General features: G+C 59.2%; 3 protein-coding genes across 6 annotated transcripts in view; 1 reads left to right on the forward strand and 2 right to left on the reverse strand.

The window, feature by feature from the left end:
- Positions 1-425: 425 nt before the first annotated feature.
- CBX1 (chromobox 1) lies at positions 426-12,139 on the reverse strand. 3 transcript variants are annotated; one of them, XM_054224515.1, is made up of 5 exons: positions 11,979-12,139; positions 2,988-3,163; positions 2,310-2,487; positions 1,476-1,570; positions 426-828 (listed from the first exon to the last, which is right to left on the reverse strand). In XM_054224515.1, the coding sequence occupies exons 2-5, from the start codon at positions 3,125-3,127 to the stop codon at positions 651-653; spliced, it is 591 nt and encodes a 196-aa protein (XP_054080490.1). In that variant the 5' UTR covers positions 3,128-3,163; positions 11,979-12,139; the 3' UTR covers positions 426-650. The 3 variants fall into 3 exon arrangements, with proteins under 3 accessions (XP_054080490.1, XP_054080492.1, XP_054080491.1); XM_054224517.1 differs by having other exon boundaries at positions 426-795; positions 11,979-12,138; XM_054224516.1 differs by having other exon boundaries at positions 2,988-3,160; positions 11,979-12,120.
- A 183-nt stretch (positions 12,140-12,322) lies between these two features.
- SNX11 (sorting nexin 11) lies at positions 12,323-20,337 on the forward strand. 2 transcript variants are annotated; one of them, XR_008469876.1, is made up of 8 exons: positions 12,323-12,469; positions 16,205-16,253; positions 16,457-16,543; positions 16,928-17,028; positions 17,274-17,372; positions 17,551-17,763; positions 18,804-18,910; positions 19,211-19,342. XR_008469876.1 is itself a non-coding variant. In XM_054224513.1 (7 exons), exons 2-7 carry the CDS (start codon positions 16,233-16,235, stop codon positions 19,350-19,352), a joined length of 663 nt encoding a protein of 220 aa, XP_054080488.1. In that variant the 5' UTR covers positions 12,329-12,469; positions 16,205-16,232; the 3' UTR covers positions 19,353-20,337. The 2 variants fall into 2 exon arrangements, 1 of the variants encoding a protein (XP_054080488.1); XM_054224513.1 differs by lacking the exon at positions 18,804-18,910 and having other exon boundaries at positions 12,329-12,469; positions 19,211-20,337.
- A 2,604-nt stretch (positions 20,338-22,941) lies between these two features.
- Positions 22,942-27,852, reverse strand: part of SKAP1 (src kinase associated phosphoprotein 1) — a 156,407-nt gene continuing 151,496 nt past the window's right edge. Inside the window, exons 12-13 of the mRNA XM_054224741.1 lie at positions 23,762-23,880; positions 22,942-23,150 (exon numbers count right to left, since the gene is read on the reverse strand). Of these exons, the coding sequence (XP_054080716.1) occupies positions 23,779-23,880 (102 nt within the window). The 3' untranslated portion in view covers positions 22,942-23,150; positions 23,762-23,778. The remainder of the gene's footprint in view (positions 23,151-23,761; positions 23,881-27,852) is intronic.

Raw genomic sequence — 27,852 nt, forward strand, 5'->3', positions numbered from 1 at the left:
CGATTAAACAAGAGACCAATTTCCCCACATCCCTCCCCCCAGCCCCTCAAACCGATACACCAGTAAATAGCAAAAGAAAAAAAAAAAAAAACCAAAAAAAAAACCAAAAAACCAAAAAACCTACACACATGCTACGCCGTAAAAATGCAGAGTTAACACTATTGGGAAGAAGGCTGTGGGTTGCTGAGATGGTCTTTGAAGAACAAGCAGTATCCATCTGCACTCCCCCTCCCCAGCCCACCCATACCAGCGAGAGTCCTTCATGGAAGGGGCTTTGCTTCCTCTACCACAAGCTGCAAAATAGTCAGCCTTGAAACAAACACCCCAATTCCTCCCTCCCAAACCCCCCCGGTATCCCCCCTGCCCTTCCCTGTCCTTCCCTTCCCTTCCCCCTTCCCTTCTCTTCCCTTCCCTTCCCCCTTCCCACCCCCCCCAAGACTGAGCCGGGCTGGTTTGAATCTGTACACAGCATGAAGCTGCAGAAAGCAGTTGAACAGCTGCAGGGCACAGAAACCATACTGGTCTCTTCAAAGGGCATCTTCTTCAGCCATCTCTACGCTCCCAACCGAGCAGAGCTGCGTTCTCTCCCTCTTGCTCAAACCCACAGTTCAGATCTTTATACAAAGGCTGGCCAGGGCGGGTGCCAGGGGTTAGTTCTTGTCCTCTTTCTTGTCATCGTCCTCTGAGGGGTAGGAATGCCATGTCAACCTCTCCTCATAGAACGAGATGACCACCTGGGGGCACTTGATGTTGGCTTCCTTGGCAGGGACCAGGTCGGCCTCATCCGAGTTCTTCCTACAGGCCAGAGCAGAGGTGCAAGTTAGGGGGCTGCGGAGGGGAGACGGAAGAAGTGGAGACCGGATTAAAAATCAAGAAGCAGTAGGTAAACAGAGTCCCCGAGCTGCTCAGGGGATCTGAGCGATCCCTTCCCGAGTGGCTCTGGAGCGGGGAGAAGCAGCACGTGAGCCCAGGAAAAATTCAGGCGTCAGTTCAGCTCGGTGTTGTCGGGGATGGGGAAGAGAAGCCAAATCAAAGCTGCGGCCCTGCCCTCAGCCACTCCGTACTCCTGAGACGGTGCAAAAGCAAACGGCTCCCACACCTACGCCGGACTGGTGTGGCTCCCACCTGCGCCAGCGACAAGCCCTGTGTCACTACGGCCGAAGGGGACATGGTCATGGTCAAGGCTCTCCTCTGGGTGCAGCCTTCCGAAACTGCAGCCCGCACACCATGACGCCATGCCCCTCTCTCTCCCCAAGCTCGCGCCTGCTGCCGGGGGACATCTTAAGAGCCACACAATCCCGAGGGCCCTACCTGCTCGTTTCACATCCACGTTAGCCTCAGCGCAGAGGGTCACCTCAGGCAGCAGTGCCATCGCGAGAGATTTCATGCCAGGTAGCAGGGACTCCCCAGGCGCAGGTCCTTCCCTCTCTGGCATAGAATAAGTGAAGAAGTGACAGACACAAAGACACACTCACCACTTCATCAGGAACATGAGCTCCCCGCTGGAATCCGTGGCACCAATGATTCGCTCTGGCTCAAATCCTCGGGCAAAGCCTCGCGGTTTCTCCGACTGAAAAGAGACAAGTTTCCACTTGAAGCATCGCAGGGTGACAGCCACAACCCTGTTTCTGGTCACCAGGACACACTGGTGGCTGTTCAGAAGGGCTCTGGTGCTCAGACCAAGGCCAGTGGGGAACTGTGACGACCACCCAGGTGTAAACCCACTGCACAGAGGTGACCTCTCTCTGCCAGGCCCCGGGGCAGCCCAGCAGAGTGCCCTGCTCATGCAGCAAGCAGAGGATCCGATTTCCAAGGCTCTGCTGGTCAAATTCTCGTGCTGGCCAAGACTCGTAGCTCCTGGGATGAAAACCAGATGGCAGAGCCTTTTTACTGCCCCTTTTCCCAAGCAAACATGAGCCCCCTGAGCAGGAGGCTCTCTGCTCCACCCTCTTCTCTCTCTTCAAGGGGCAACAGGTAACTCCTGCCTCTGGTTTCACCCCTTGTGTGGTTCTTCAGGAGAAGCTGGGGCTCTCTACCCTTTTGGTTCAAGATCTGGCCTTTCCCTTTAGTGCTAGGGCTGGCTCTGGATTCGCTCAGAGGCCTGGCTTAGACGACAGCTCGTGCCTCCTTCCGAAAGCTACAGCTTTTCAAAAGCACTTCAGCGGTGTCTCGTTGAAGTGAAATCATTTCCCCTCCGTGCAGGAGAAGAGTTTGACTGCGGGTTTGGAGCGTGGCTGCTCCAGCTGCTAGACACCGTGCCAAACGCAGGGGTACGGAGGTGAGCACTGAAACCACCCCCCCCGCCTCACCTCCTCCTTCTTCTTCTTTGGTTTGCTCTCCTCCCCTTTATCCTCCGTGTCAGACTCCGCTTTGCGCTTGCTTCCCTCGGACTTCTCGCTCTCGTGTGCGGTTTTCTGGGACTGAAGGAACTCTGCAATGAGGTCTGGGCAGTCGAGGTTCTCCTCTGGCTCCCATGTGTTATCTTCACTGCAATCAAAGACAACAGCTTAGTTTTACATACGGGCAGCTCGCTGCAGCTTTCCCTGCCAAGAAAAGTCCTGGACACCAGGTCACACGGAGATGCCGAGAGAAGCAGCAGTCTGGATGAGGATGTCCTCATCCCATGAAACAGGACCCTGCCCCGATCCAGGCTGGGATACCAGAGGGCAGGGCAGTTATTTCCCTTTTCAGGAGAGAAATGCAATTCATTTTATCTGGCTGCCTGTTTCACACAAGGTTTAAGAGGGGGAAGCCCCACCACGGCGCTGCACAGCCTGTTTGCGAGACAGAAACGGGACTTTCTCACCCAGGCTGTGCTCTCGTCGCCCTGATTAGAGCTCGAGGCATTTAGCACCGCCGTTTTTATCACCACGGCTGCCCTTGGCCTGTTAGCTTCCTTTTACAGACAAGGAGAGAGGCGCAGGGAGACCGAGCCACCCGCCCGGAGCCTTCGGGAGCCAAAGGCAGAAGAGAAGGCAGGCGCTTACTCCGAGAAGCCTTTCCACTTCAGCAGGTATTCCACTTTGCCCTTTACCACTCGCCGATCCAGGACCTTCTCCACCACATACTCCTCCTCCTCTTCCTCTAGGACCTCTTCTACTTTCTTCTTGTTCTGTTTTTTTCCCATTGTGCTGGCCAGTTTTTCAGCTTACGGGCGACGCTGCTAAAAGAGGAGGGAGAACCACATGTTTGTGTCAAGGTCGGGTTTGCCTTTGCCGGGCAGCAAACATACTGGGTACGCAAGAGGCAAAGCACAGCACAGGAACGCTGCTTTGGAGAAAATGGGCGCCTACAAAGTAGGTAACACACCAAGAGCTGGGCTGGGCTGGTCCTGGAGCTGGAAAGGCCAACAGGAATCTCCAGCAGGAGCTGCTGCACTTACACGACACCATTCTGACACCCGGCTTTGGCCTTTTTGTCTCCCCAGCACCTTATTTCACCTACTCCATCAAAATCCCACCTGACTCCACCCATACTTTGTCCCCGCTCTCAGTACACCGTGTCTTGACCTTGCTGCTCCCATTGCTGCCCACTGACCTCTAGAAATGAAGCGGCATCCCACGTCAGCTGCTCCACACCTTGTCCTTCCTCTGTCGAGTCCCACGCGTCCCCCCTCAACCTGCTCCTTCCTCACCTCGCTGACCTGCCCTTTGCTTAGCCCAACCCCGCCTTGAGCGGCAGAAAGCATTTGCAGAGCTGTACAGCAGTGGGGAGAAGATACCATGCCGCTGATATTAACTAAAAGGTAATAAATAGTTAATCCAAGTTAAATACAAGTCACAGTCCCTGATACCGAGCTCCCAATATTCATTTCTTTGCTGGTTTATGGACGTGCACTCTGGGATATTTATCTAATTCACCAACCCAGAAAACGTTTTTTCCCCCCCGTATCTTCCAGAGCTGTTTAGACAGTCAAAAATTCCTGCATATATATCCAGTGCTTGCTGGGAAGCGTGAGAAGCGATGCAGAGCTAGGAGAACTCCCTGGCCCGACACAGCCCAAGGCTACCTGCCGCAGACGCCGCAGCACACAGGTAACGCGTGACGTGCGGCCCTCGGCGCAGCTCTGCCTTCCACTGGTGCGGGGTGGGGACCGCGGAGGAGGAGCAGCCCTGCCAACACGCCGGGTGCTTCCCCCAGGCTGAAACGAAACACCTCAGAGAGCCAAAAACCACAGAGAGGCCCCGCTTCCCTGCTGAAACCCAGCTTGGACCATAAAATCACCACGGCCGGGCAGATCCCGGGTCAGAGTCTCCCCCCACTGCTGGGGGGATGGCCGTGCGCCTCGTCCCTGCCCTCTGTGGGGCAAGTGGTTCTGCTAAAAACACCCCTGGTCCTTGCAAACGCTCTCCAGCCGCTTCTTGGCTGGTACCAGTTAAACCGACAGGTCCCAGTTCTGTAGCCGAGACCATGAGCCACCACACAGCCCCGCCAGGGGACAGAGGAGGCCACAAAAACCATCTGAAGGCTGGAGCCCCTCTGCTGTGGGGACAGGCTGAGAGAGCTGGGGGGGTTCAGCCTGGAGAAGAGAAGGCTCCGGGGAGACCTTCCAGCCCCTTCCAGTCCCTAAAGGGGCTCCAGGAAAGCTGGGGAGGGACTCTGGAGCAGGGAGGGGAGCCATGGGACGAGGGGGGACAGTTTTAAACTGAAAGAAGGAAGACTCAGACTAGATCTAAGGAAGAAATTTTTTACACTGAGGGTGGGCAGACCCTGGCCCAGGTTGCCCAGAGAGGTGGGAGATGCCCCATAGAAATCATAGAATTGCTGAGGTTGGAAGGGACCTTTAAGATCATCAAGTCCAACCTTTAACCTACCCTGACAAAAGCCACTTCTAAACCATGTCCCTAAGTGCCCCATCTACCCTTTTTTTAAACACCTCCAGGGATGGTGAATCCACCACCTCCCTGGGCAGCCTATTCCAACGTTTAATAACCCTTTCAGCGAAAAAATGTTTCCTAATACCCAATCTAAACCTCCCCTGACATAACTTGAACCCATCCCTGGAAACGTTCCAGGCCAGGTTGGACGGGGCTCTGAGCGACCTGGTCTGGTGGGAGGTGTCCCTGCTCACGGCAGGGGGTGGAACTAGATGGTCTTTAACGGTCCCTTCCAACTCAAACCATTCTGTGTTTCTATGATCTGCTCACGTGGGAAGGGCTTTTTCTTTAGGTTCAAGAAAAATACAGAGCCTTCGAGTACCCCGACCTCATCACCAGCCTCTGCTCCAAAGAAGTCCGCGCAGCCAGCCCAGCGCGCCGAACAAGTTGCAGTGATTTAGATCAACCAAAGGGTCAGGAGGTTCTGAGTCTCCCCATCTGTTATCTCTGATAGGCAGCCACGCCAGCACGGAGAGCCGCTGGCAAAGCTGGCAACGGGACCCAGACTGCCTGAAACCAACTCCGTACCTCAGCCTCCCCAAACCCCACCCTGATGAAGAATTGCCCGAGGAGCTTTCACAGCCCAAACGCTGAGGAACACTTCTTTTTTATTCCAGTAAAACACAGATCTTCTGCCAAGCAAAATGACTGGTGAGCAGGTCAAACATTACCTGCCTGGAAACTTTTCGTTTTGGCACTCGGGTTATCACAAATCTTCTAGAATAAATTTCATATGGGAAAATCTATGCAAACCGGGGCTGGTTTATACGGCAAAACAAAGATCCTGCAGATTTACGCTGCCTGAAGGAGATGTCCGAGCTCAGCAACAGCCTCAGCTCTCGGGGTACAGCTGGACAGGCTCCCTTGTGCGCAAGATGCTGCTGAGCTGAGCAGCTGCTGTTAAGAGTATCCTTCAAAGGAGAAAGCTTAAAACCAAGCCCCACAAAGCTCAAAAGACGTACGGCCAGTTCTGACCAGCAGAAGCCACAGCAGAGAGGACGGGAGGGAGCAGAGCCGAGCCAGCAGGCTCCAGACCACGCCGTCTCTGCTGCTATCTCTCAGATGGGGCTTGAGGGCAGCGAGGAGGAGCGTGGAAGAACGCGGAGGAAGAAAGCAGCACTCCCCCACTTGGCAGGCGCTGGACCAACGTTTTTTATACTTTGGACCCTGCCATTGCACTGCTGCTTTCAACCCGACCTTGGCGCAGAAGCTGTGCCAGCGCCCGGGCTCTCGCTCCGCAGGGCGTTCAGCCTCCAGCCGCGCTTGCTGGCAGACAGACATCTTCCCTTTACACCCCACCCCTGCAGGCACCAGCCGTGAGCTGACCACAGCCCCCTCCTTTGATGGCAATGTTGGGGCAGAAGGAAGAACGAACGCCTTCCCCCCCACCATGGCACCCAGAGCTGGGGCTACTCGCCAGCCAGGCAGAGGACTGGCAATAAAAGCCAGCCAAACTGGCTACCGTCTCGGGTGTTTAGTGGTCACTGGGCAAGTCAGGGGGTCCCAGAGCCCAGGCTTTGCATCACAAGCCCTTTCCTCCTTCTGCTCATGTTTAGCACAGACATCTCCCCTGCCTTTCTCTTGACTGGTGGGCTCCGAAGAGGGGTCGGCGCCTGAAGGGGCTGCAGAGCAGACAGGGACAAGGCAAGAGCTTGTTCTGCTCGTGCTGTGCGTTGGTTGCAGAGCTCCAGCATCCGCCGAAGGTGAAAACTAAGCCCCCTCTAAGTGTTAAATGAAGTGAGAATTTCCCTGCCCTCTACAGACCAGCAGCTGAGGTGGTGGTGGAGATATCGCCCCATAGAACCTTTATTCAATGCCAGAGGACACCCAGCCCCCCAAGGACGAGGTTTTATTGCCCTATTCAATAGGGGGGAAAAAAACCCAACCACCTGGAAACAGCCCACTAAAACGGAGCTGTACAAGAACATGGACGAGAGAGGCTTCTCCCTCCTCAACTCCTGGGCTGAGATACACTGTCAGCATCTTTAATCAGACGCCGGACGGAGGCAAACCCAAAGCAGCGAGGCTCCCGGTGGCCTGCGGACTCGGCGGGGAGGAGGCCGGGCTGCCTGGCGCTGCCTCAGCTGGTGTGCAATACAACAATGTAAAGCCTCCGACCCACCGCCAGCATCTAATCCCCGAGCAGGAGCCAGCGCTGCAGCAGGAAGCCGAGAGATCGTGTTTCACTCTGGAATTCTTCAGGCAGTTCCTTCCTCCCGCGCAGGATGGCCTTCCTCCCCTCCATCCTCCTCCTCCAGCACCACATGGCCGACAGAGAAGGGGACCAGAGCTGAGCACGCCACGGCAGAGGAGATTCTCAAGAAGGTGCTGTCGCAGCTCCGACTACAATCAGCAAGTAAACTCCGAGACAGCCTGGAGAGGCGAGATCTTCCCCTCTCTCAGCAGGGACTTCTGTTCAGCTGCAGCCAAAAAGGACGTTAGTCGGAAGCGCTGTGGTTATTGCTTGGAGATGGACTGGTTTTTAAGGCATCTAAGGGTGCTCAGACGGATTGCTGGGCCACTCCAGCGGCTTCGTAAGACGGCAACTGGATCCAAGTGTCTAACGGTAGAGGCTGGCCAAGGTGAGTTGCTAAAACCAGAGGTGGTGTGTAGGTGTGGAAAAGGAAACAGAGAGAGGCAGCAAAGCAATGCAACACCGCGGATCCGTCATTTTATTGTGGTGAGCACCGGGCAGAGAAGATGCAAATCCAAGGCCAGGAGCACTTTGAGAAAGAGCTTGCCAAGGGGAGGGACAAATATCCCAGTGCAAAGGGCTGCAGCAACCGTACCTCGAGCGCAGGGCAGGCAGCAACCTCTCTGAAGTCCCCAGTCACCCGGGGCCTGTTCCTTTCAGCAGATGTTCCCCTGCTTCTGCCAGAGGCATTTACACCAGATTACCAGTGTCCCCCCTTGCACGGACCCCCTCTGCCCCGTGGGTTCTCAAGATGTCTGCTCCCACGCAGGCACGGGGCCGGCGCCCCGCTGCCGAGCCGTCCCCTCGGCACTCACCCCCGCGGCGGGGACAACATCTGCTTTTGCCACCAGAGCCTGCGAGCCAGAAAGGTGCTCCGGGCAGCTATGGCCAAGCCATAGCTCCCAGTGTCTGCTGCGAGAGACGGTGCAGGTTTTAGCGTTCCAGCCAGCAGCAGAGACAAGCTGCTGCACAGGCCTCTCGCTGCACTGCAGTCAAAAACGCAGCTCCAGCGTGAGAAAGGAACTTCAGCTCCCCCCCTTCCTCGGGGGGGACGACACACGAACTCAGTGTGTGGCTTTATCTGCAAAGCATCTGAGCTGCTCCCCACACCCTCTTCCTCCTCGTAAGGAATGCCTCCATGGAACACAGAGCGCTCGACAAAGATTTCAGCCTTCTGTGACCGGGAACATCCAAACCCTCCAATTTTAGTTATTGAAAACAAACCACAGCCACCCAAAGCACGGCTGGTTTCTGGAGGAAGGGGGAGAGGTTGAACAATACCCGTCTATTTGGAAAGGCAGCGCAGGGAAGACTTACCCTGTGCTCTGCTCCCTCGACTCCAGAGCTTTCAAACAAACACATTTCACTCGCACCGAGTTTCTGTGCAAGGAGGTGCAGAACGAAGCCATTTCATTCCGCCTGGGCATTTTTGGGGAGGGCAGACGTTTACACAAGCAGGCTCATGCGTATAGAATTTGGAGCTAGATTACTCCTGCCTGAGAGAGATCTCATCAGTAGTATGCTTCCTAAAATTCAGCTTCAGTTTTATATAATTAATGTGTGAAAAAAGTTGGCTTATACCGAAAAATACGATTTCAAGACAAATTCAGGATGGGCCTATGCCAAATATTTCCATTTTCATTTGCTGCTTCTTACCTAACACTCAAGGCAAAGCTGAAATCCTTTGCGAAGAGGAAGGTAGAACAGAGAGAGAGTGAAAGAATAACTTCTTGGTCTGCAGCTAAGAGGAAAAGGATCCAGGACACACCTAAGCCACTTGAAAAGAATTCAAACTCCGGTAAAAGGCCATGAAGAAAGAGACCCAGCACGAAGGTACGTACAAAAGCCTGCGTTACTGGGGCAGGAGGAGCAGACGGAGGAGCAAGAGCCAGTGTTGAAGGCATGTCATCGCAGATCAGAGCGAAACACGTGCTGGTGTCATGAGATCTCCTGGAGAAGAGCATCCAGGTAGTGAAATCACCACCAGACAAGTACAAATGCACTCAGCCCCGCTGGCTGGGACGCTTTCTTCGGAATCTGGTGAAGCTCTACCTAACACCCTTCCCGCGCCTGGCACTGATCTTTTCAGTAGAAAGTTTAACAAAGGAAAAGACGACCAGCCTAAGAAAAAAAAAATGTGGAGACCCAGAGGTTTAATTTGAGTACAGACTAGTTCCATTAGCTGCATCTTATAGGATTAACAGTTCAGCTCAGCTTTAATGAGTTTTAGACTTAAAACATTTCCTCCTCCTGCCTTTCTCAAACTTGGCTGGGATCACTCCTCTCTTTAGAGACTTAGGAGCACGCCAAGTTTATTCCACATGCGCCAGGGAAAGGCAGCAGGCATCTTTCTTTTGAAGTGGGAACAAGCATGTTAAGTCTTCCACTCTCCAGAACCTGAAAACAGCAGAAAACGTTTCTGGAAAGTTTGAGTGAAAGCTCAGGCCTTTGAGCGGAGACCAAACTAAAGAAAAGCCATAGCCTTCAAGCTCAGCCACACCATTTCCAGTTAAATTCACAATCCATGAGAGAATGCACCTCTGGATTTAAGAGAAACACACATGCAACAGTAGGAACGTTACCTCCCTGCTGAAAAAAGAGGTCAGAAATCCCATCGCACAGACAAGAATTTTGTTATGTGACGGCAGATACAACTTCTGAACTCCTCAAGATCAGATAAACGCTCACGAAATCAGAGCGGGGATTCGCGTTGCTCTTCCCCCTTTTGTATAAATATTGTCCCAAGTGCTGGAGGATTCCCAGCTCTCCAGTGTCCCCGACACCGCACTGCCTCCCTCCTCACGAGCAGCCCCAGGCCCTCCAGCACCATCCCCTGCCAGCCTCCATGCCCAGGGACAGAGGGACCGCACCTGGGGACGTTACCCCCAGCAGCCCTGTGCCCAAGAGCCGCCGGCACTCGCAGGCCCTTCACCTGGTTATTTTTGCATTTCCCCGGCGCTGGGCAGCTGGGTTAGAGCAGCCACATCTGTTTCTCATCATTTTCACTACCAGCACCTCAAGCACTAATAGGAAACCATGCCTGGGTTGCAAACCCAATGGGGACCGTTGATTACAAACATACCCATCGCAAACACCTTCCTCTCTCAAATGCGCAAGGGAATTTTTTTTGGTTTTAAGGGTTAATAAAATCTTTCACAGATAGAGCCTGTAACTATTCAGCCAGAAAGCCCTTTTATACTTTGATCTCTCAGTTTTATATGGACAACAGATGTGCTTGTCGCTTCCAAACGGATCACCCCCAATGCCACGAGCACCGCCCCGTCTCTGGGATGCTCACGCTCACCCCCCCACCCAAACGCAGGCCGCTTTCCCGTCCCTGCCACCTCCTCCACACCGCAGGGGAGCGGGTCAGCTTCCCAGCACAATCCTGAGCCAAACCCTGCTGCCACCCTCTTGGCCAGCCCCACATCTCAGCATCTGCCACTTCTCAGCAAAGCTTTGCCACCTCCTTGTCCGGAGATACAAATCCCATTGTGGCTCCATCGCCTTCCCTTTCCAGGAGTCCTGCTCTTCCCCCAAACACTTTACAACTCCCATTCCAAGCGTGGCATGACTCCGCCAGCTCCCAAACCTCCTGCCTCAGCAAAGGAGCCGGAGAAAGCCAGCCGTGCCAGGGGGGCTGCCCCGACACCCACCCCCCACTGGGGAAGAGCAGGGACTCGACCCAAAACCAGGTCCCGCTGCATCTCCCCCCTCCCCTTCCTCAGCACATCCCTGCTCCCAGCCTGCCAGCCACAACCCTCTTTTCCACCTCCTGCCAGCCCCACGCCGAGGTCTCCACAGCAGAGCTCTCCCTCAGCCCCAAGGCCCCGTGTCCCCCCAGTTCAGTCCCCAACAGCTCTCCTCCCCCCGGCCTGGCTGCCCTCCCACAGCCCGCTGAGCAGCTTCCCGCTCATTCTCCCCGCCAAAAGTTGACACTGGTCCCCTCCCCGCTCTCAGAGCGGCCAGAGCCTTTCCCTCCCTCCTCTTCTCCTCACCCCAGGGGCTCCAGCAGCGGTTCTTAAACCGCCACCCTACCCAAATGCCACCTCCTCCCCCGAGCAGGGACCCTGCTCCGGCCTCCCGCCGGAGCCTGCAGCCCCCCACCCACCCCCCCCATTTCCCCAGACCCCCTGCAGCAGCCCCTTGTTCCCTCCTCAGGCGCCAGCCCCCCAAGACACATCTTTCTCCTCTATCCGACGGCACCCCCTCCTTCTCCCCCAGCTCTTCCTCTCCCCCAGAGACCCTCTGGATCCACCTTTGTCCCCCACCCAGCCCCTCCTCGCCCCAGGTCCCGGTTTACCCCCGCTGCAGCCCCTTTGAGGGCCACAGCCCTGCCAACACCCCCAAACCCCCTTCTCGGGGGGAACCCTAGGAAGGGTTAGGGAGAACCCTAACGCTTCTCCCAGCGCCCCGACACACCCCCCACTAACACCCCCTCCCCTCGCACCCCCAACTCCCCCTTCACTAGTAACCCCTTTCCCAGCACCCCCAAGCCCCAAACTCCACTAACATGCCCTCTCCCGGCACCCCCCTCCACTAACACCCCCTCCTACGGCCCTCAGCACCCCCCTCCACTAACAGCCCCTCTCCTAGCACCTCCAAGCCCCCCTCTCCACGAATACCCTCTCTCCCAGCACCCCCAACACCCCCTCTCCGATAACATCCCTTTTCCCAGCAGCCCCCCACTGACACCCCCCTCTGTCGGCACCCACCCCCCACGACCCCCCCCACCCCAAACACCCCTCCATTAACCCCAACGCCCCCAACATCCCACCCCCACACACAACCGCCACCTCACCGCCCTACACGCCACCTCCCGCGCACCCCCCCCGCCTCACCCAGTAACACCCAGTAACGCCCAGTCCCTCCCCACCGTCGCGCCCCCCCGCCCCCCTCCCGCTCACCTTGCACAGCCCCGCCAACGGTCGCCGAGGGGAAGGGGCCTGCGGGGCGGGTCGGGTGGCGCCGCGGGCCTGGCCGCGCTCCGTCCGCCTCCCTCGAACAAAAGAGCCCGGCCAGCCCCACTGCCCGCCGCGCACCACTGCGCCTGCGCCGCGACCCGCACCCGCCCGCCCGCCGCGGGGCACGCTGGGAGGCGTAGTCCTCCGCCGCGAGGTGCGCTGGGAGTTGTAGTCCTGCCTCTATCTTCCGCTCCGCCGCTCGCCCCGCCGCAGCCTGTCCGCCGCCCCGGCGGGGATCGCGGCGCGGCGGGGCCGAACCCCTCGGGGAGGCCGCCCGCTGCCGCAGGGCCCGTACCGCGCCTCGCCGCCTTGAGGGAGGGGAGAGTCGGACTGCAACTCCCAGCATGCCCCGCGCCGGAAGGGGAGGCACCGCCCCCGCTATAAGGCCGCCGCGCCACCGCGCCGCTTAAAGGGGCCGCGGCCTGCGAGAGGAGGTGAGGGGGCCTGGGGTGGGGGGCCGGGGATGGGATCGTCTGGTCCCCGCGGGTGGGGGGCCCTTGTCCCGCCCCGGGCGGCGGTAGGGCAGGGCCCGGCCCGGCCCGGCCCGGCCCGGCCTGGCCTCACCCCCCCGCTGTGGCCTTTCCCGGTGGGGCTGGGCCGAGGCCGCGGGGACCGGCGCACCCCGAGCGCTGCGGGGGCCGGGCCCAGCCCCTGGTCGCGGTGAGGGTCCGGGCCTGACGTGCTGCGGCGCTGGTCCGGCTGGGGACAGCCCCGCCGCTGGGCAGCGTGGGCTGAGGGGTCCGGCTCTGGGACATCTCTCTGAGTGGGGGGCCAGAAAATGCTTTTCCTTCAGCAGCTCCTCCCCGGTGCCGGCTGTGGACGGCTCTGCCCAAGCCCGACAGGCAAAAGGAGAAACAAACGGGACTCGTTCCCTTTTTTCCTGCCGTGGAGCTCCTCTGTGAGGCTTTCCTCAAAACCCGGGGGTTCTTTTGCGGGTGGGAGTCGCCCGGAGCCGTGCTGTCTGGGCGGATGGATGTGAAACCTCGGCCGGAATGGAGCCGGGGAGGGAGCTCTGAGCTGGACTAAGCCATCACGGGGGTGTGCTGGTTAGGGAAGACATTCGGCAGAGGTCCTGCTGGTACGGGGGGGTAGAGACCGCTGCCAAGGATGTGTCTGAGTCAGCGCGGAAGGTAGAAGATAGCAAGCAAGAGATAAAAACTAACGCTTTCTCTGTCAGCAGTGTGAGTAGAGGGCTGGGGAGGCAATCCACCCGGAGTCGGACCGTGTCTGTGGCTCGTTAAAAGACCCAGACGGCTGTATCCTGGGCAGGAGAAAGTCCTGAGGCTCCAGGAGCGTGGATGTGGGGCGTTTCTGTGCGGCTTCCACCTCTCGTGTCTTTCTAGCTAGAAGACATTGAAAGCGCGAGCCCTGGAAACAATGAAATGCAAATTGGAGGAAGATTAAACCAAACCCCAAACCACGTATCCCAGGGCCCCTTAAACTGAGGCTTTACACCAAATCCTCTTTCAGGGCTTTTGTTTAACTGTTTAAAGCTAACTCAGAGCTGCCTTCTCCATTGGGTTTAAGTTGGTTTATCAAGTTAAGATCAATTAACTCCAAATAAAGCGTAAATAAGATTATGAGTTTCTTGGTACAACTCTGGATGAAAGCGTAGGTAAAGGACGTGAGCTCCTGGACTCTCTGATCTCAGGGGTTTTTTCCTGCAGCCCGTTCGCCTCTTCGCTGACTGCAGAGAGCCGTCTCCCCCTCCTGGGTCTCTCTGCTCTTCGGAGCACCCTTTCAGTAGCTGGGAAATTAAATTCCTCTTCCTGGCAACCCTCCGCTTTTCCATTAGGCAATTTCTGAGTCTCTCTCTTCTCCCTCCTGCATTTTTAATCTAGGCAGGGCTGTTATGCAGAGCAAGGAGCTTTAAAAGCAACGGGAGGGCGGCAGCATCCCCTTGGGAGGCCGGGGAACATAATGGTCAAGTTCTGCCGCTGAACTGGTTCTGGCTGGGAGCCCCCAGCACGGGGGAGGATCGGAGCTCCCCCATTACTGCGCTGAGGAAAGTGACTCATGTCACATTTGGCTCCTTCTCTCCCCTCCTTCCCCAGGGGAAGAATCATGTGCGCTGAAGCGTGGGGTTTTTTTTTTTGGTAGGTTCCCCTCACCCTCCCCCTTACAGCTCAAATTGGAAACAGCAGCAGCCTGACCCAACACCAGCGAGAGTTCAATTACGCGGAGACACCTTGCGGCGGGCCCAGGTCTCTTGCTGTCTATGCCGAAACTCTTCTCCGCTGTTATTAACAATTTCTGTGCTCTCCGGGTGGAATCGGATGGCTGAAGTCTTGCAGAAAGTACCTGCAAACCGGTGGAGCCAGATTTTTTTAAAGCGTGGTTTGTGGCTCAACCCCTCCCCTTGTCCCAGCTAAAATTAGCTCTGTCTTCAGAAGAGCTTTGCTTCACATCTGAGCGTATAAATAAAGGCTGGGTTTCCAGCGCTGCCTGACACTTGGCAGCTCTCGTGGCCTAAAAGGCAAGACTCCAGGAATGGGGAACAGGTGAAGGGTTGCTTTGCCTCTGCGATCCGGCGGACGTGTCCCTCGGGAGCCTGGGCTGTGACAGGCGGAGTCCTGTGCTGCCGGTTCATCCCAGGGGCTCCAAAACCTCTTGCAAACAATCCTGCAGAGGAGGTGAAACCAGGACACAGGATGCGCCTGGTCTTCCAGCTCCCCCTGATGAGTACTCCCGGGCTGTGTCTGCACAGGGCGTCTGCGGGGGACACTCTGAGGGGTTTCAGTGGCTGGACTATGCATTTATTGGGTGTGGGGGGTTATCTCGCTGTCCCCCCGCTTCCTGCAAGCCCTGGCACTGTGTTCATGGTGTTGTTGCAGAACAGGAATTACTGCAGGAGCACGTAATGGTGCAGCAAATTAGCTGACACGGTCCAGCAGGACCTGGGAGCGCCAGAGGGATGTGGCGGAGGAAGAGGCTTGGTGCGACGGGAGTGTGCGAGCAGCTCAGGGCACAGCTGAGCTGGGAAAGCTGGGGGGCACCGGGCACCTCTGCAGCTCCCCAAGGGCTTCATCAACACTTGTGAGCCCCCCAGCTCCCGCTGGGAGAGGGGGATGGGGGGGTTAGGGAGGGAGGACAGTCACAGATACAAAACCTAGCTGGGTGGGGAAATCGGGTACCAAGTTCGCTGCTTATTCAGGTGGCTTGTGAAAGAGCCAGAAAGAAAGGGCACATCTGCATCTGGTGCTAATGTGAGACTTGCTGAGGTGGCAGCTGGGGAACGGGTCTGGTCTACGCAAGAAAAGAGCAGGTTTCCTCTGGGGAGGGGCAGCGGGGTGCCAGCGGGGGCTGGCAGCTTCCCCTGCTCGGACAACCCAGCAGAGCTCGTGTTGGGCAGGCGCTGGGGGAGACAGAAACCTGTAGGAGGAAACTGTGATTAAAAACAGGGTTTTCTCCTCCCCAGCCGAACTGGCTCCCCTGGAATTTCAGTGCAAACCTGCCCATGAGGGGACTGGGACGAGCTCTTCCACCCTGTCTCCCTCCCGCGCTGCCAGTTCTGGCTCTGCAGGAGCAAACTGGGGAGCTGGGGTCTCAGTGCTGTGCAGCGAGGAGGCTGTTCCTGGCTAACAGGAGTTATACTGGGGAGAAGAGTCCTCTTGGAGCTATGTCCGGCTCTCCCCAGATCTGCCCGGGAGCAGGGACGTGCTGTGGGAGAGGAGGGCAGGCAGGGCTACCCCTTCCCATCCTCGGGAGGTTACAGCCCGTCTGAGCTGGGAGCCCTGCCCACCTCTGTCTGTGATCCAGGGGTTTCTGAGTGCCGTCCCAGAAGGCTGCAGGATCCCAGTGGCTCTCTGTGGGCAGGGGTGACCTGAAGACGAGCCGTGAAGGAGGGAGGTGCCGCAGGCTCCGGCTCTGGTCACGGTGCATTCCCCAGCACACCCTAGCAAGAGCCCGGCGGGCCACGTTGCCTCAGGAGCACATGGAGATTAATGCTGGTTGCTCTCTCCCCTGTGGGCTGCTGGATTTGAATTCACCCTCTTTATTTCATGGTGACTCAGGGGAGAGGATCGGGGAGGGCAGCCGAGTGTGGACGTGGGGCAGGAGAGGTGCCTGCTGGCTGGGAGAGAGGTGTGAGGTGCCTGGGGGGATGCAGAGTACGTGACAGACCCTGACGTGTTGATCTTGTCTTACTAAATCCTTTTTTTTCTGTACAGATGTTTCCCGCTGGGCTCTGGCTCTAGGATGTTGGAGGCCCGAGAGGAAGTAAGACCCTTTCTGACATGGGTTTGGTCTGTTTCTGCCTGGGGTTGGGCAGTGCCGGAGGTGGTTGGTCTCGGCTGAGCGTGGTGTGGAGGGGCGGGGGGCGCCGCAGGCTGGGCAGGGACCATGGGGCAGAGCCGAGGGGGTGATGCTGGTGGGGGCAGCGAGCGGTGCCTCCCCGCGCTCAGGTGGTGTCTGTGCCGTAGGAGCTGACCACGGTGCGTGTTCAGGACCCCCGGGTGCAGAACGAAGGCTCCTGGAACTCCTATGTGGATTATAAAATCTTCCTCCACGTGAGTCGGGGCTGAGGGAGAGGGATGAGCTGCAGAGCTCGGTCGTGCCATACGTGAGGCTCATGAGAGGAGTTGTCCGGCCGTGCCTGGCTGTGCTGAGCAGGGATGGAAGGAGGGATGAAGGGGGAACACTCGTCCCACTCTTTGTGCTTTCTCCATGTGGGTCTGAGACCCAGCTTCTCCCCTGGAGCCTGCTCAGGCCTTTAAGGCACTGTCAGCTCCCCCAGCACTGCCCAAAACCCGGCGCTTCGAGGGGATCCCTTAGTCACTGAGCTCAGGGGTCTGTGAGGGCGAGGTCCTGCCTCCTCTGCTTTGCTGCCCCTCAATCAAACTCAATCACGTGGATTATTTCCGTGGTGGCTTTTTTTTTTTTTTTTTTTGCAGACCAACAGCAAGGCCTTTACTGCCAAGACCTCATGTGTGCGGCGTCGGTACCGTGAATTCGTGTGGCTGAGGAGGCAGCTCCAGAAGAATGCTGGCTTGGTGTAAGCATGCCTTGTGCTCCCTCCTTTCCCTCACCCACAGCCAAACACTGTTTCCCATTGCCCTGGAGATCCCAAATCCTCTCTGAACAGGTGTGGATAGAAACCCCAGACACTAACACAGGATACCTGAGCTCCTGGGATCCGGCTCTGCACGAAGCAGGGTCCTGGCTGCTGCTGCCACGGTGCCCCTGTGTCTCCTTGCTCTGATCTGACCCTGAGCCGCTGCCTCTGCTCTGTGCCTGCAGGCCTGTCCCAGAGCTGCCCGGGAAATCCACCTTCTTCGTGGGCAGCACAGATGAGTTCATCGAGAAGCGGAGACAGGGGCTGCAGCAGTTCCTGGAGAAGTGAGTAGAGCGTTTGTGAGGGCTGGCTGGAGGGAGAGGACACGCTGCTCCGGTCTTGCTTAGAGGATGCTGGCTGTGAGGTGGCAGCGGAGCTGTCGATGGTTGCCCTGACGGCGTGGGGCAGGGCTCAGCATGCTCTGTGCTCCCTCCTCACTCGCCCTCTTCTCTCTGTGCACAGGGTTGTGCAGAACGTGGTCCTCCTCTCCGACAGCCGGCTGCACCTTTTCCTGCAGAGCCAGCTCTCGGTACCCGAGATAGAGGCGTGCGTGCAAGGCCAGGGCTCGCAGACAGTGACAGAAGCCATCCTGCACTACGCCATGTCCAACTGCGGCTGGGTGCAGGAGGAAGAGAGCCGTCCCGTGCTGCTGCCCGGAGAAGACCTGCACGGCAGGTAACGCAGGCAGGGAAGGACTGGCCCCAGGGGCGCTGACAGTGGGGCAGCCCCCAGCATCTCTGCTGTGCCTGGAGCTGCTCTGGGCTGGCTGGAGCAGGGCTGGCTACCGGCAGTGCTCTGAGCCAGCTGGTGACTGGCTGTCTGCACCTCTCCTTGGCAGTGCTTGCAGCTGTGGGGCTGGCCACAGCCTGATTTGAAATGGTTGGTGCCTCTGCAAGGGCCTTTCACCAGTAGCGAACAGCCTCTGCTGTGAAACAGGAGCTGCCGGGCTTTCTAGAGACCCCTGGATGTTCTTGAATTTCCCTGTCCCATCCTTGCAGCGGTCGTTTGAGGGAATGAAGTTGAGCGTGTGTTCCCCTGCCCTGCACACCGAATGGGCAGGATTCCTGGGGCTCAGCCTATTGGAGCTGGACATCTCGGGCTGTCACCAGCAGTCTCCTGTGCTGCCCTTCAGGCTGCCCCCAGGGGTGACTTGTCCTGGCTGTGGCCAGGGCTTAGCAGAAAAGAGCTTGAGTCTCTCAGAAGAACTTAAGCTGAGATTTACAAAGGTCTTGGGCTGCTTTCCTCCCTTAATCTCTGGGGAGCAAGGAGCCTTTGGAGGCTTTCAAAGCTCAGGCTTTCTGTGCATCTTGCCTTCGTCCTCGCAGCATGACTGGGTTGTGCAATTCCTCATGCCCATCAGAGCTTCAGAGTGCTTGCTGCATGCCGGGGAATTAATCAGGCATCTCCCTGTGGGGGGGCTGGCTCCCCTGCAGCCAGTCAAGGGTTTTCTGCACCTGGGGAGGCAGCTGACCTGGTGGGAGAGGAGGACATCCTCAATTTGCCACTGCTGCTGCTCCCTGCAGGAAGCTGAACGAGCACAGACATCACCTGCGTGTTTGAGACTGCGGCAGGCGCGGGGTCCCTGGCTGTGCCTGGCAGAAGTGCTCTGGGTCCCCCTGCCCCTCAAATGAGGTGTTTTTCCGCTCACCGGGAGGCCGTGTCTGGCCTTCTGCACCACCCAGTGCCCGTGTTTCTTCATCTTGGTTTTCAAATAGCAGGAAGAAAGAGGTGTCTGGACTCCAGCGAGAGACCTGTTTTTAAATAGAGCCCCTTCTGGTTTAAGGAAGGGGTCTGAGGGGAGCGCGGCAGCCCAGGCTAATGGGTAGGTACCCAGGCAGTGCGGCTCCGCGCGTCCCTCCCGGCTGCCAGTGCCGTCTGCCTCTCGCTGGTGGCTGTCTCCCCCCGCCTTTCCTGCTGTGGGCTTGCGTGCGAGGGTGAGCGGCTGCTGCGGTGGCTGAGGCAGCCGAGGGCTGTGCTGGGGCTGTGCAGAGGGGAAGCAGCCTCCGCTGCGCAGGAGGGGTTGCGCCGAGGAGGCAGTGGTTGACGTGGAGACACACGGGCACCTCGGGCCCTGCATCTTCCCCAGATCCCTTCTCTGCTCTGACCTGTTCTCTCTTTCCAGCTGTGCCGGCCTGGGAAGCCCGCAGGGTCCGAGCCGCCTGGAGACCTTCCCGTACTGGAGCGACTTCGGCATGGATGACACCCACTCGGACAGTCCGGATGAGCCAGCTGAGCCCTTGGGCGGACGGCGGGAGGTGCAGTAAACGGCTGTAGCGACCTCGCCTGCCTTCCCCGGGACCTGCAGCCCTTGCTGGAAGAGAGACCGCTGCTGAGCCGCAGGGATGTCCAGGCTGGCGGGACTGGGGCTGTGCTGGGAACACGGCCTTGTCCCGGGCTCACGTGCTCTCCCCCTGCTGACTCTCGACTGTCCTTGATGTCCCAGGCAGTGTGTTCGTATCGCTCTTCTCGTTGGAGAGGAGATCTAGTGGTTAGTGAAACCTGTGTTTGTTGTTCCCATGGCCTTTGCTTGCTGACTGGAGCAGTAGCGGGGCTTACTTAGGTTGCAGTGCCAGCAAGGGCCTGTGTTTTTGGCACGTCCCTGGCCCGGGGCAGGGCGGGATACGCTGGCTTACATCCAGCACGATGGAGGAAGGCTTCCCTTGGTGGAGCTGCAGGCTGGGAGCAGGGGCTGGGATGGCCCAGCAGGTCTCTTTAGTCCCCCGTGTTCCCCTCCACACTGCAGGCAGCGGGAGGCTGCATTTCCCCGGTAATTCTCCCTGTGCAGCTCCGGGGGAGGGTGGTCTCAGCTGCGCGGAGCCGGAGCCCACACGTGGGTTGCGGAGGCCGTATCCGCACCTGGGGCCTCCTGGCACAGCTCGCCCCACAGGTTGCCTGCAGCTGGGCTTCTCCCCGGGAGCGTGGGGCAGGGGAACGAGTCAGTGGGGAGGCAGAGAGGGGGCAGTTTGCCTCCCCTGCCCTGTTGAGGCGTTGCTCCTTCCACACGCGCCGCTTGCCAAGCACAGGGGGAATGGGGGTCTCACAGCTGGGATCTGGTTTGCTCAGAAAGAAGGAGCACGTAGCTGCCTTGGAGCGGGTGCCCGGCAGCGCTGGGGCTCTGGTTACTCCTGATGCCTCTCCCTGTGCTCTCCTGCACCTTTTCGTCCCACCCTGGGCACTGGTGAAGGCAGAGCCGACGTGCTCTGACTGGAAATAAAAATGAAGTAGAAGAGACTTACTGGTTGCTGGCAATGTGTGTCCTCGCTGCGTGGGCGGAGGGAGCCGAGCCGAGGCTGAGCTAATTGCGGATAGATGGCTTTGGGGGAAAAGAGGGGGTTATTGCGCCGAGACACGGGGCTGGAGCCGCTGAAACCAGCGGGGCGACCCTGCCCTGGGCAGTAGAGAGGTCCCTGGGGCCAGCGTGGGATGCTGGGGACAGCCCCGGGGTGGTGGCAGGGGACGTGCAGGGCTGAGGGGTCCCACCTTGGCCCCGAAGTGAGTTTTGCAGTGCTGGGCTCGGCTGTGGGGGGGCCTCTGCCCCACGTGGGGGGCCAGGACAGACCAGGGAGGGCTGGAAACCCAACGAGGCGCATCCAAAATGTCAGGAGAAGTTCATTGTGAAGGCTGGCAGCTGCTGGTGCGCTGGAGCGCTGCTGCCATTGGCTGCCCCCCCCCTCATGCATATTCATGTGTATTCATGAGTGTGCGGCTCCAAATGGCGCAGCTGTGAGGCCAGCTGTGCCCACGGACCCGCTCCCGCGCCCACGCGCGCCCTCGCCCACGCCTGGCCTTTGCCTGGGCGCAGCCTCACCCAGACAACGTGCCCTCGGCCGGGGCCGTGTCCTGCCCCCCCCGGGCTCCCCGCGGTCCCCCAGCAGGGTTGTCGCCGCCAACTTGGCCTGGCACGGCCACCTCCTTTGCCTAACGCCTCGCCAGGAGCCAGCCGGCCCCGGGGCTTCCCTCTGAAGGCGGATTTGGAAAGGACAGCCCATGGGGATGCTGGAGCGAGGGCTGCATCCCCCTCCTCGCAGGGTGCTGCGGTGCCCATCCTTCCCCCTCGGGGCTGCGGCCACGTTTCTGAGCCAGGCAGAGATTATTTTTAGTGGTGTTGATCAGCTTTGCAAAGCTGTCGGGAAAACAGTGACTCAGAGGCGGCCCTGGCCATGCTGGGGGGAGCAGCCCTGCTCCTGGGGAGCTGAGCGTTGCCGCCCCCCCCCCGGGGGATGCAGAGAGCCCCTGGGGTGGGGGGGGTCCTGCCCTGGTGGCACCGTGCAGGGCTGCTTTGCTGCAGGGGCTGGGGGGGGGTGACAGTCCCCTCTGCCACGCATGGGGCTGGCTCAGCCCCTCATATCTGCCACCCTGGGGGTGACGGCAGCCGGTGAGTCAGCTCTGGGCACGGAGCCGCAACCCCCGTCACCTGTGTGGGGTCAGGGATGTGGCGGGGGGGCACATGGAGCCGCTCAAGGTAACCTTTCCCAGCTGGAGCAGGGGAGGATGGCTTGGCCCTCCCCTCCCCGTCCCTGTGCCCTCGCAGCCTGGCACGTCTCTCTCCTCCCCACCGCCTGCCAGAAAAACAGCCTCGCCGCTTGGAAGCGGGCCAGGCTCTCCAGACAGCGCATCCTCACCATCCTCACCCTCCCTGGGGAAGGCTGGCTCTCAAGTCTCTGCAAACAAACCGTGGTGCTTCCCCCCCTGCCATCCCCCCCGACGCAGCACCCTGCAACGGGGGGGCTCCTGCGTGGCCCTGGGGCTGGAGCAGCCCCTGCTTGGCCAAAGCATCCTGCACCCCCCTCCCTCTCCCGTCCCCTCTCCCCAGGCAGAGCGTGAAGGTCTCAGCCCAGGTGTCCTGGGTGAGGCTGGGGCAGGATCAGGCCTCCTGATGCTCGAGCATCGGGAGTGGTAACGCGGTGCAAACAGACGCTTCCTATATGTAGGGCTGGGGCAGATGCATCCAGTCTGTCCCAATCCCTGGTCCTTTTTGCACAAGAGCATCTGCCTGGGCAAAAGCAGCGGTTCTGCCCTGCCAGAATCCCAATGAGGTCCCAAAAATTATGCTGGTGAGATGAATTCTGTCCCTGCATCTGCCCTCAAAATGTTCCTTCCAAGATGCTCGTGGATGGGGAAATGGAGATGGGGGGCAGAGCAGAGGGAGGGTTTCTCTCCCTGGGCACACAGATCCCTCCTGCTCCGGGCTCCCTTGCCTGCTCAGGGTGCGGAGAGCTGGGGCTGGAAGAGCAGCTCGGGAACACCGGAGGGATTTGAGCCAAGCCTGTGCCCTGCCAAGCTGAGCTCTGGACACCCCAAAGCCAACCTCTGCATCAAAGGGGTGCCTGGCAGGGAGGTGGGTGCGAGCGAGTCCGTGTGCAGGTGCCTGGCGAGGCACGGGGATGAGTCCGGCTGCATCCCCGCAGCCCCGTGTGTGCCTCTGGGGTCCCACAGGGTCCCCCTGGTCCCACCTGGCTTCCATACATCTGCCCAGCTGTGCTTCAGTCCAGCCGTTCGGCCGATGCCTGGGCTCACCCCACGGACGATGCTCCTGTTTTGGCACCGAGCGCCCCAGCAATGGGTGCCGGGGGGGCTGCTGTGGCCCAGGGGGTTTGGGCACCCTCCCCGGGAAGGCTGCAGTCAGCAGGTACTTACCACCATCTAGTGGCCCTTCAGCCAAGTGCGGGAGGAGGAGGAGGAGGAGGAGGAGGATGCTCTGGGTTAATCCTCAGTCCTGGGCTGGGATGGGCCTGGACCAGAGGGCTCCAGGGATGCTCGGAGCTGGGGCTGGGGGCGAGGGGCCACTGCCCTCACCCAGCTCCGGCTCCAGACCCACAGCGAAGCCTGGAGCAGCCCAAAGTGGAGAGGAAAATGGCTTTATTGTGGGCTGTCAGCCCCCCGCGCCCCCGCCATGCCCCGACGCCGTTGCAGTGGGCACCACGGGGCAGAGCTCCGGGACACCGCGCGTGGCCGGTGATGGGACGTGAGTCTCTTCATGCACTGGGTGCCCGCAGGCAGGGGAGGCTGGTGCTGGGGATGGTGTCACCGGTATCTCAGCATGGCCAGGGAGGGAGAAGCACCTGGATTTGGGGAAGGGGGAGACACGGGTGATGGTGGGGAAGGGGACACCGAGACGCAGGCTGGGACTGATGCAGCCGCACACGTCGGTGACTCGCGGGCACGGAAGGGACAAGGAGGGTGGGAGATCTCCAGGTGAACGGGGAGGTCCTGCTGCCCCAGGCAGGTGCCAGGACTCTGCCTCTAGCTCGGCTGCAGACCCGCTCCGCTTTCCCAGCCCTGGCCTGTGCCTCAGTTTCCCTGTCTGCCACACGCCTCCATAATGGGCTTTGGTTGGGAGAAAACCACTGCTGGGTGTCAGTGGTGGTGTCAGAGCTGCCCACACACAGCTCTCCGGGTCCGACGGAGGTGGCTGCGGGGGTTTTGGCACGGTTTGCCCATGGAGCTTGAAGGATTTGAAATCTGGGGAGGGACACCGGGCAGGGTGGCATTGTCCCTGAGCCACGACTGTGGTTCCCGCTCTCGCCTGCTCCCAAGTGAAACAGAGACCAGGAGATGGAGCCAAAGACAGTCCCTGAGGCTCGGCACCCCGGAGATGCTGGGGGACCCCAGGAAGGGAGCCGCCTCCACCCCCCATCCCCAGCAGGTGCGTCCCCGCGGTGCCACCTCTCACCTGGGGTGCTGCGGTCCTCATCGCTCCTCCAGGTCGTAGGCAGCCACCAGGTAATCCTTCGGGACGATCCCGACCATGTTGTTGAGTTCTCCGACCCACCAGCCGTACATGTTGTACTCCTGGGGGACACAGAGGGAGAGCCCTGGGCTCAGGCTGGGGACAGGGGACACAGCCCACGTCCCTTCCTGCGGTTCCTGGCAGATAATACCCCAGTCCCAGCTCTTCTCCTTCATCCTGCGGGGCATGGCTTCGGGCTCGCTCCAAACCTCAGCACTGAATTCCCACCTGATATTTTGGGGTATTTTAGTTACAGATGGCAGCCCTCGGGACGTCCTGGGCCCCAGCCTGGAGCTCTGTGAAGCCCCTCCAGGCGGATTGTGCCTGGGGAACACGTCCTCTCCCCAGATTTACCTGTGATTTCCCCCTGACAGCACATATTGGAGGCAAATCATAATAGAGGAAACCTCCCCCCACGCCGTGTGCGAGAGGAGGGGTTAGCACATAGCAGGCCGAAGAAGTTTGCCATCAAAAATCAAAATAGGAGATTTTTATTCTTTTTTTAAAGGAGGTGTTCAAAGCAATGTGCACAGCAGCACGTCCCGTCCCATGTCCCCCCCGGCCTGTCTGGGGCGTTTAATGGGTCCCCGAGCTCATCCCTGCTTCCCAAGAGGGAAAGGGCTTTGCTCGGGAGAGGGGCCAGACGCTGTTCCTGCCGCTCCCAGCTCTGCAGATGGAGCCGGGAAAGGGTCCCAGGAGTCCCCCCACTCTCCGGGGTGGGATGCCAATGCTCCCAGGGGACCCACCCCCAGCAAAGTGCACCAGCACCGAGTCAGGCCCCTGCGATGCTGCCGGAAAGGAAGGAGCGGGGAGGGATGGGGGCTAAACTCTCCCCGCCCCACCGTCCCCACCAGCCAGGGGGGAAAAATCCCGCTGCAAAACCAGAAGGAAGGAATTGGTGTGTATCTGCTGGAGAGCCGTGGGCAGAGGGGCTGGGGCGCACCCCAGGCGTGATGGGGAGCCCCCATCCGCTCGCCCCCCCCCAGCTCTACCATAGCCTGAACGCTGTGAGGTATTTTAAAATAATTTCTGCTTTGATGAATTGCCGGGTAGTCTGCGATTGCTCATAATCAAAGGGAGGAAAAATGCAAATGAGAGCCAGCCGAGAACGCACGGCACCGAGCCTTTATTTCACTGCGCAGTGCCAAAAAGAATTAAAACAACATTAAACTCCCAGCAATAATGTTTAAGTCCTCGTTTCCAAGTGCCAAATTGCACCACTCTGGATCATACAGATGTTCGTTAATTATGCTAATTTTTATTAAACTATTAAAACGAGGAGTGCACTGGCACAGCAAGGCAGAGCCCAGTGCAGGGTGAACTCTGCTCTCGTCTGGAGGAGCTCATTTACATCTCGCTAACGCGCTGCTGCCTGGTACCGGCTTTGGGGGGGGAGGAGAAGGAGGGAGTCTGAGGATGGTTTTGCTAGAATCTACCTAATTACACGCTAATGAGGCCTCTGCGCTCAGTACCTGCCTGGACTGGGTTGGGGGGGGCGGGGGGGAGTAATTTAGCTGAGACTTCACAGAAGGGACTGCAAACCCACTAATGGGGACAGTAATGGCTCCAGCGAGCCCCAAGCGCACGGGTACGGCGGCGTCGGGAGAGGGGAGCGGGATGCTCGGCCCCCCCCAGCCCCCGCCGGCCTCACCTCCATGGGGCGCCGCGTGACGGGTGCGGAGGCAGCACCCATGGGTGATAATGCCACACTGGGAGCCTCTGGGAGCCGGCACCGAGCGTCAGCCAGGACACGGAGCAAAGCCGTCGCCCTGCCCCGTCCCCAGGAAGGCAAGGACTGAGCAAACTGGGAACCCAGCGCCCTTTCCAGGCTGGCGTCTAACAGGGAACTGGATTTAGGGGTCACCCCAACACCCCGGCGGCCATCCCCCCTCCACAGCCATCCTCGCGATGGCCTCGCTCCGCTCTTGGAACGCTGCGATTTTCTCCCAGAAGGAAGAAAACCCCTCAAAGAAAACCCCTCAAAGCGCTTCTCTGTGTTTCACTCCCCAGATCCCCGGTGCCGAGCAAGCCCGAAGCAGACGCTCGTTCAGATAATCGCCCGCAGTCGGGGCTTTTATGGCGGGTTGGTGCACGGGCTGTAAAAAGCTTTTATGCTGCTGATCTCCATCGAGGAGGGAGAAGGGAAAAGGGGGAAAAGAAACAAGATGACGACAACCACAAAGCGGTTTCCCTCCCTGCCTTGCACCACGGCTCCTCCAGCATCGCCTGGGAGAGACGATGCTCTTCCGAGGAGGGGGAAAGCGGAGCCCCCGAATGACCCAGCTCCAGATTCCCCCTGTCCCCATCAGGGGGAACGTCCCACAGCCCAAGCCCGAGGTCACAGAGGCAGTGACAGGAACGTGGCCAACTGTCCCCTGCATGGCCTCAGATGGATGACCGCCTGGTGGGACCCTAAATGTGCAGCCACATCTCTCCTGTAGCACTTCCCCGGCTCCACCAAGCTCAAATTATCCCATCCAACATCCCGCCTGCCCCTCGCGCAGGCTGTTGTCCTCCACCAAGCACCGCAGGGATGATATTTACTCCCCACCGGTGTTCCCAAGCTCTCCTTGCCATCGTGCTCCCTCGCCAGCCCTCGTAAACAACCCCGTCGGGCTTGGGGAAGGCCATTAATCACCCCCCTTCGCACAGAAGATCAATGACGCTTTGATGGATGCCGAAGGAAAAGCCAATCAGTCAGGGACTTATCGGTTTATGATTGCTCGGCCCCATTATTAGTGCTTGTGTGTCATACATTATTGTTAGGAAAATGGAGGAATCTAATTCATAGATGAGGTATGGCGGGCGTGCGAGGGGTCGGCTGACACCGGGGAGTTTTATACCGGGTCAGCTATACATCTATTTACCTTGAAAACCGGCTCGGAGCTGCGGCGAGCTCTGAAATTGAGGGGCTACCTGTCCTTGGGGGATTCGGAGCCGGCAGCAGCTGAGGGATGCGGCGGGGAATGCCGTTTCCTTGGCACGTCACCCAGCCTGGCGCAGCGAGTTCACTTGGGTGATGCTCGCCCTTCGCTTCCCATGGCGGCCTGCCACTGCCTGCCCCCAGCCCCCCGCTGCTCTTTTGTAGGGTAAATCCCTATAAAAGTAAATGATTCCCACTTGCTTCCAGTGATTCAATTCTCAGCTGTCGCAAGGAGCTGAGGACACACGGCTGGGGCAGGGACATTGCTGCTCCTGCCCCTTGTCCCATCTGCAGCACCTGTCCCGGCATTGCCTGGGGTGGCCACTGTGTCCCATCCCACTGGGATCCATGTGTCCCATCCCACCAGGCTCTCCATGACCCAGCCCAGAGGGAAGAAGCCAACAGACATAGGGGAGGTGGAGGGAGAGGAAGGTGATGGTCCCCAGCTGGGAAAGGCCAGGCAGAACTGACCCCCCCGAGGGGGGGGGGCACCTGGGCAGTTTTGGCAAGGACAACGGCTCAGCTCCTCCTCGAGATGACTCTCACTGGGGAGACCAGCCTGACCGAAGGCGTTCAGGATTTAGCCCATGAGTCGTTTCCCGTTAAAAACAATGCACTGGCCAAGCGGCCGAGCAGGGCAGCGCCAGGGACCCAGGATCCCGGTGAGACACATGCCACAGCGCTGGCACGACCCGCCCTGGGATGGCCAGGGCAGGAGGGACAAATGTCCCTTGGGCACCCCGAGGCCGGCCGGCTCCTCGCCAGGACACCGCAGCCAGCGGGGACACGGCACAGCAGGGGGGACACACAGCCGGGACAGACAGACGGCGGCGGCGCGGGAGCGGGCAGAAGGTGCAGCTGGAGCCCCGCCAGCCGCCGGGGACGGGCCGGGAGACAATAGCGGTGGCAGCATCCGATCGGCGGCGCTGATGGGATTGGGAGCCCATGTGAAACTGCCGTATTAATATTTATTCCATAAAGCGCGCGGCTCCCGAGCTTTGCGCAGCTCCGGCGCGCTCTGACCGCAGTACCAACCCTCAGGCACCGCAAACACAATTTGAAAACAATGTGACGGAAATGTTTAATCTGCTCAGCCCATCTGTGCTGCGTA

The sequence above is a fragment of the Rissa tridactyla genome, chromosome 19 (genome assembly GCF_028500815.1).
Source record: "Rissa tridactyla isolate bRisTri1 chromosome 19, bRisTri1.patW.cur.20221130, whole genome shotgun sequence".
Taxonomy (NCBI): domain Eukaryota; kingdom Metazoa; phylum Chordata; class Aves; order Charadriiformes; family Laridae; genus Rissa; species Rissa tridactyla.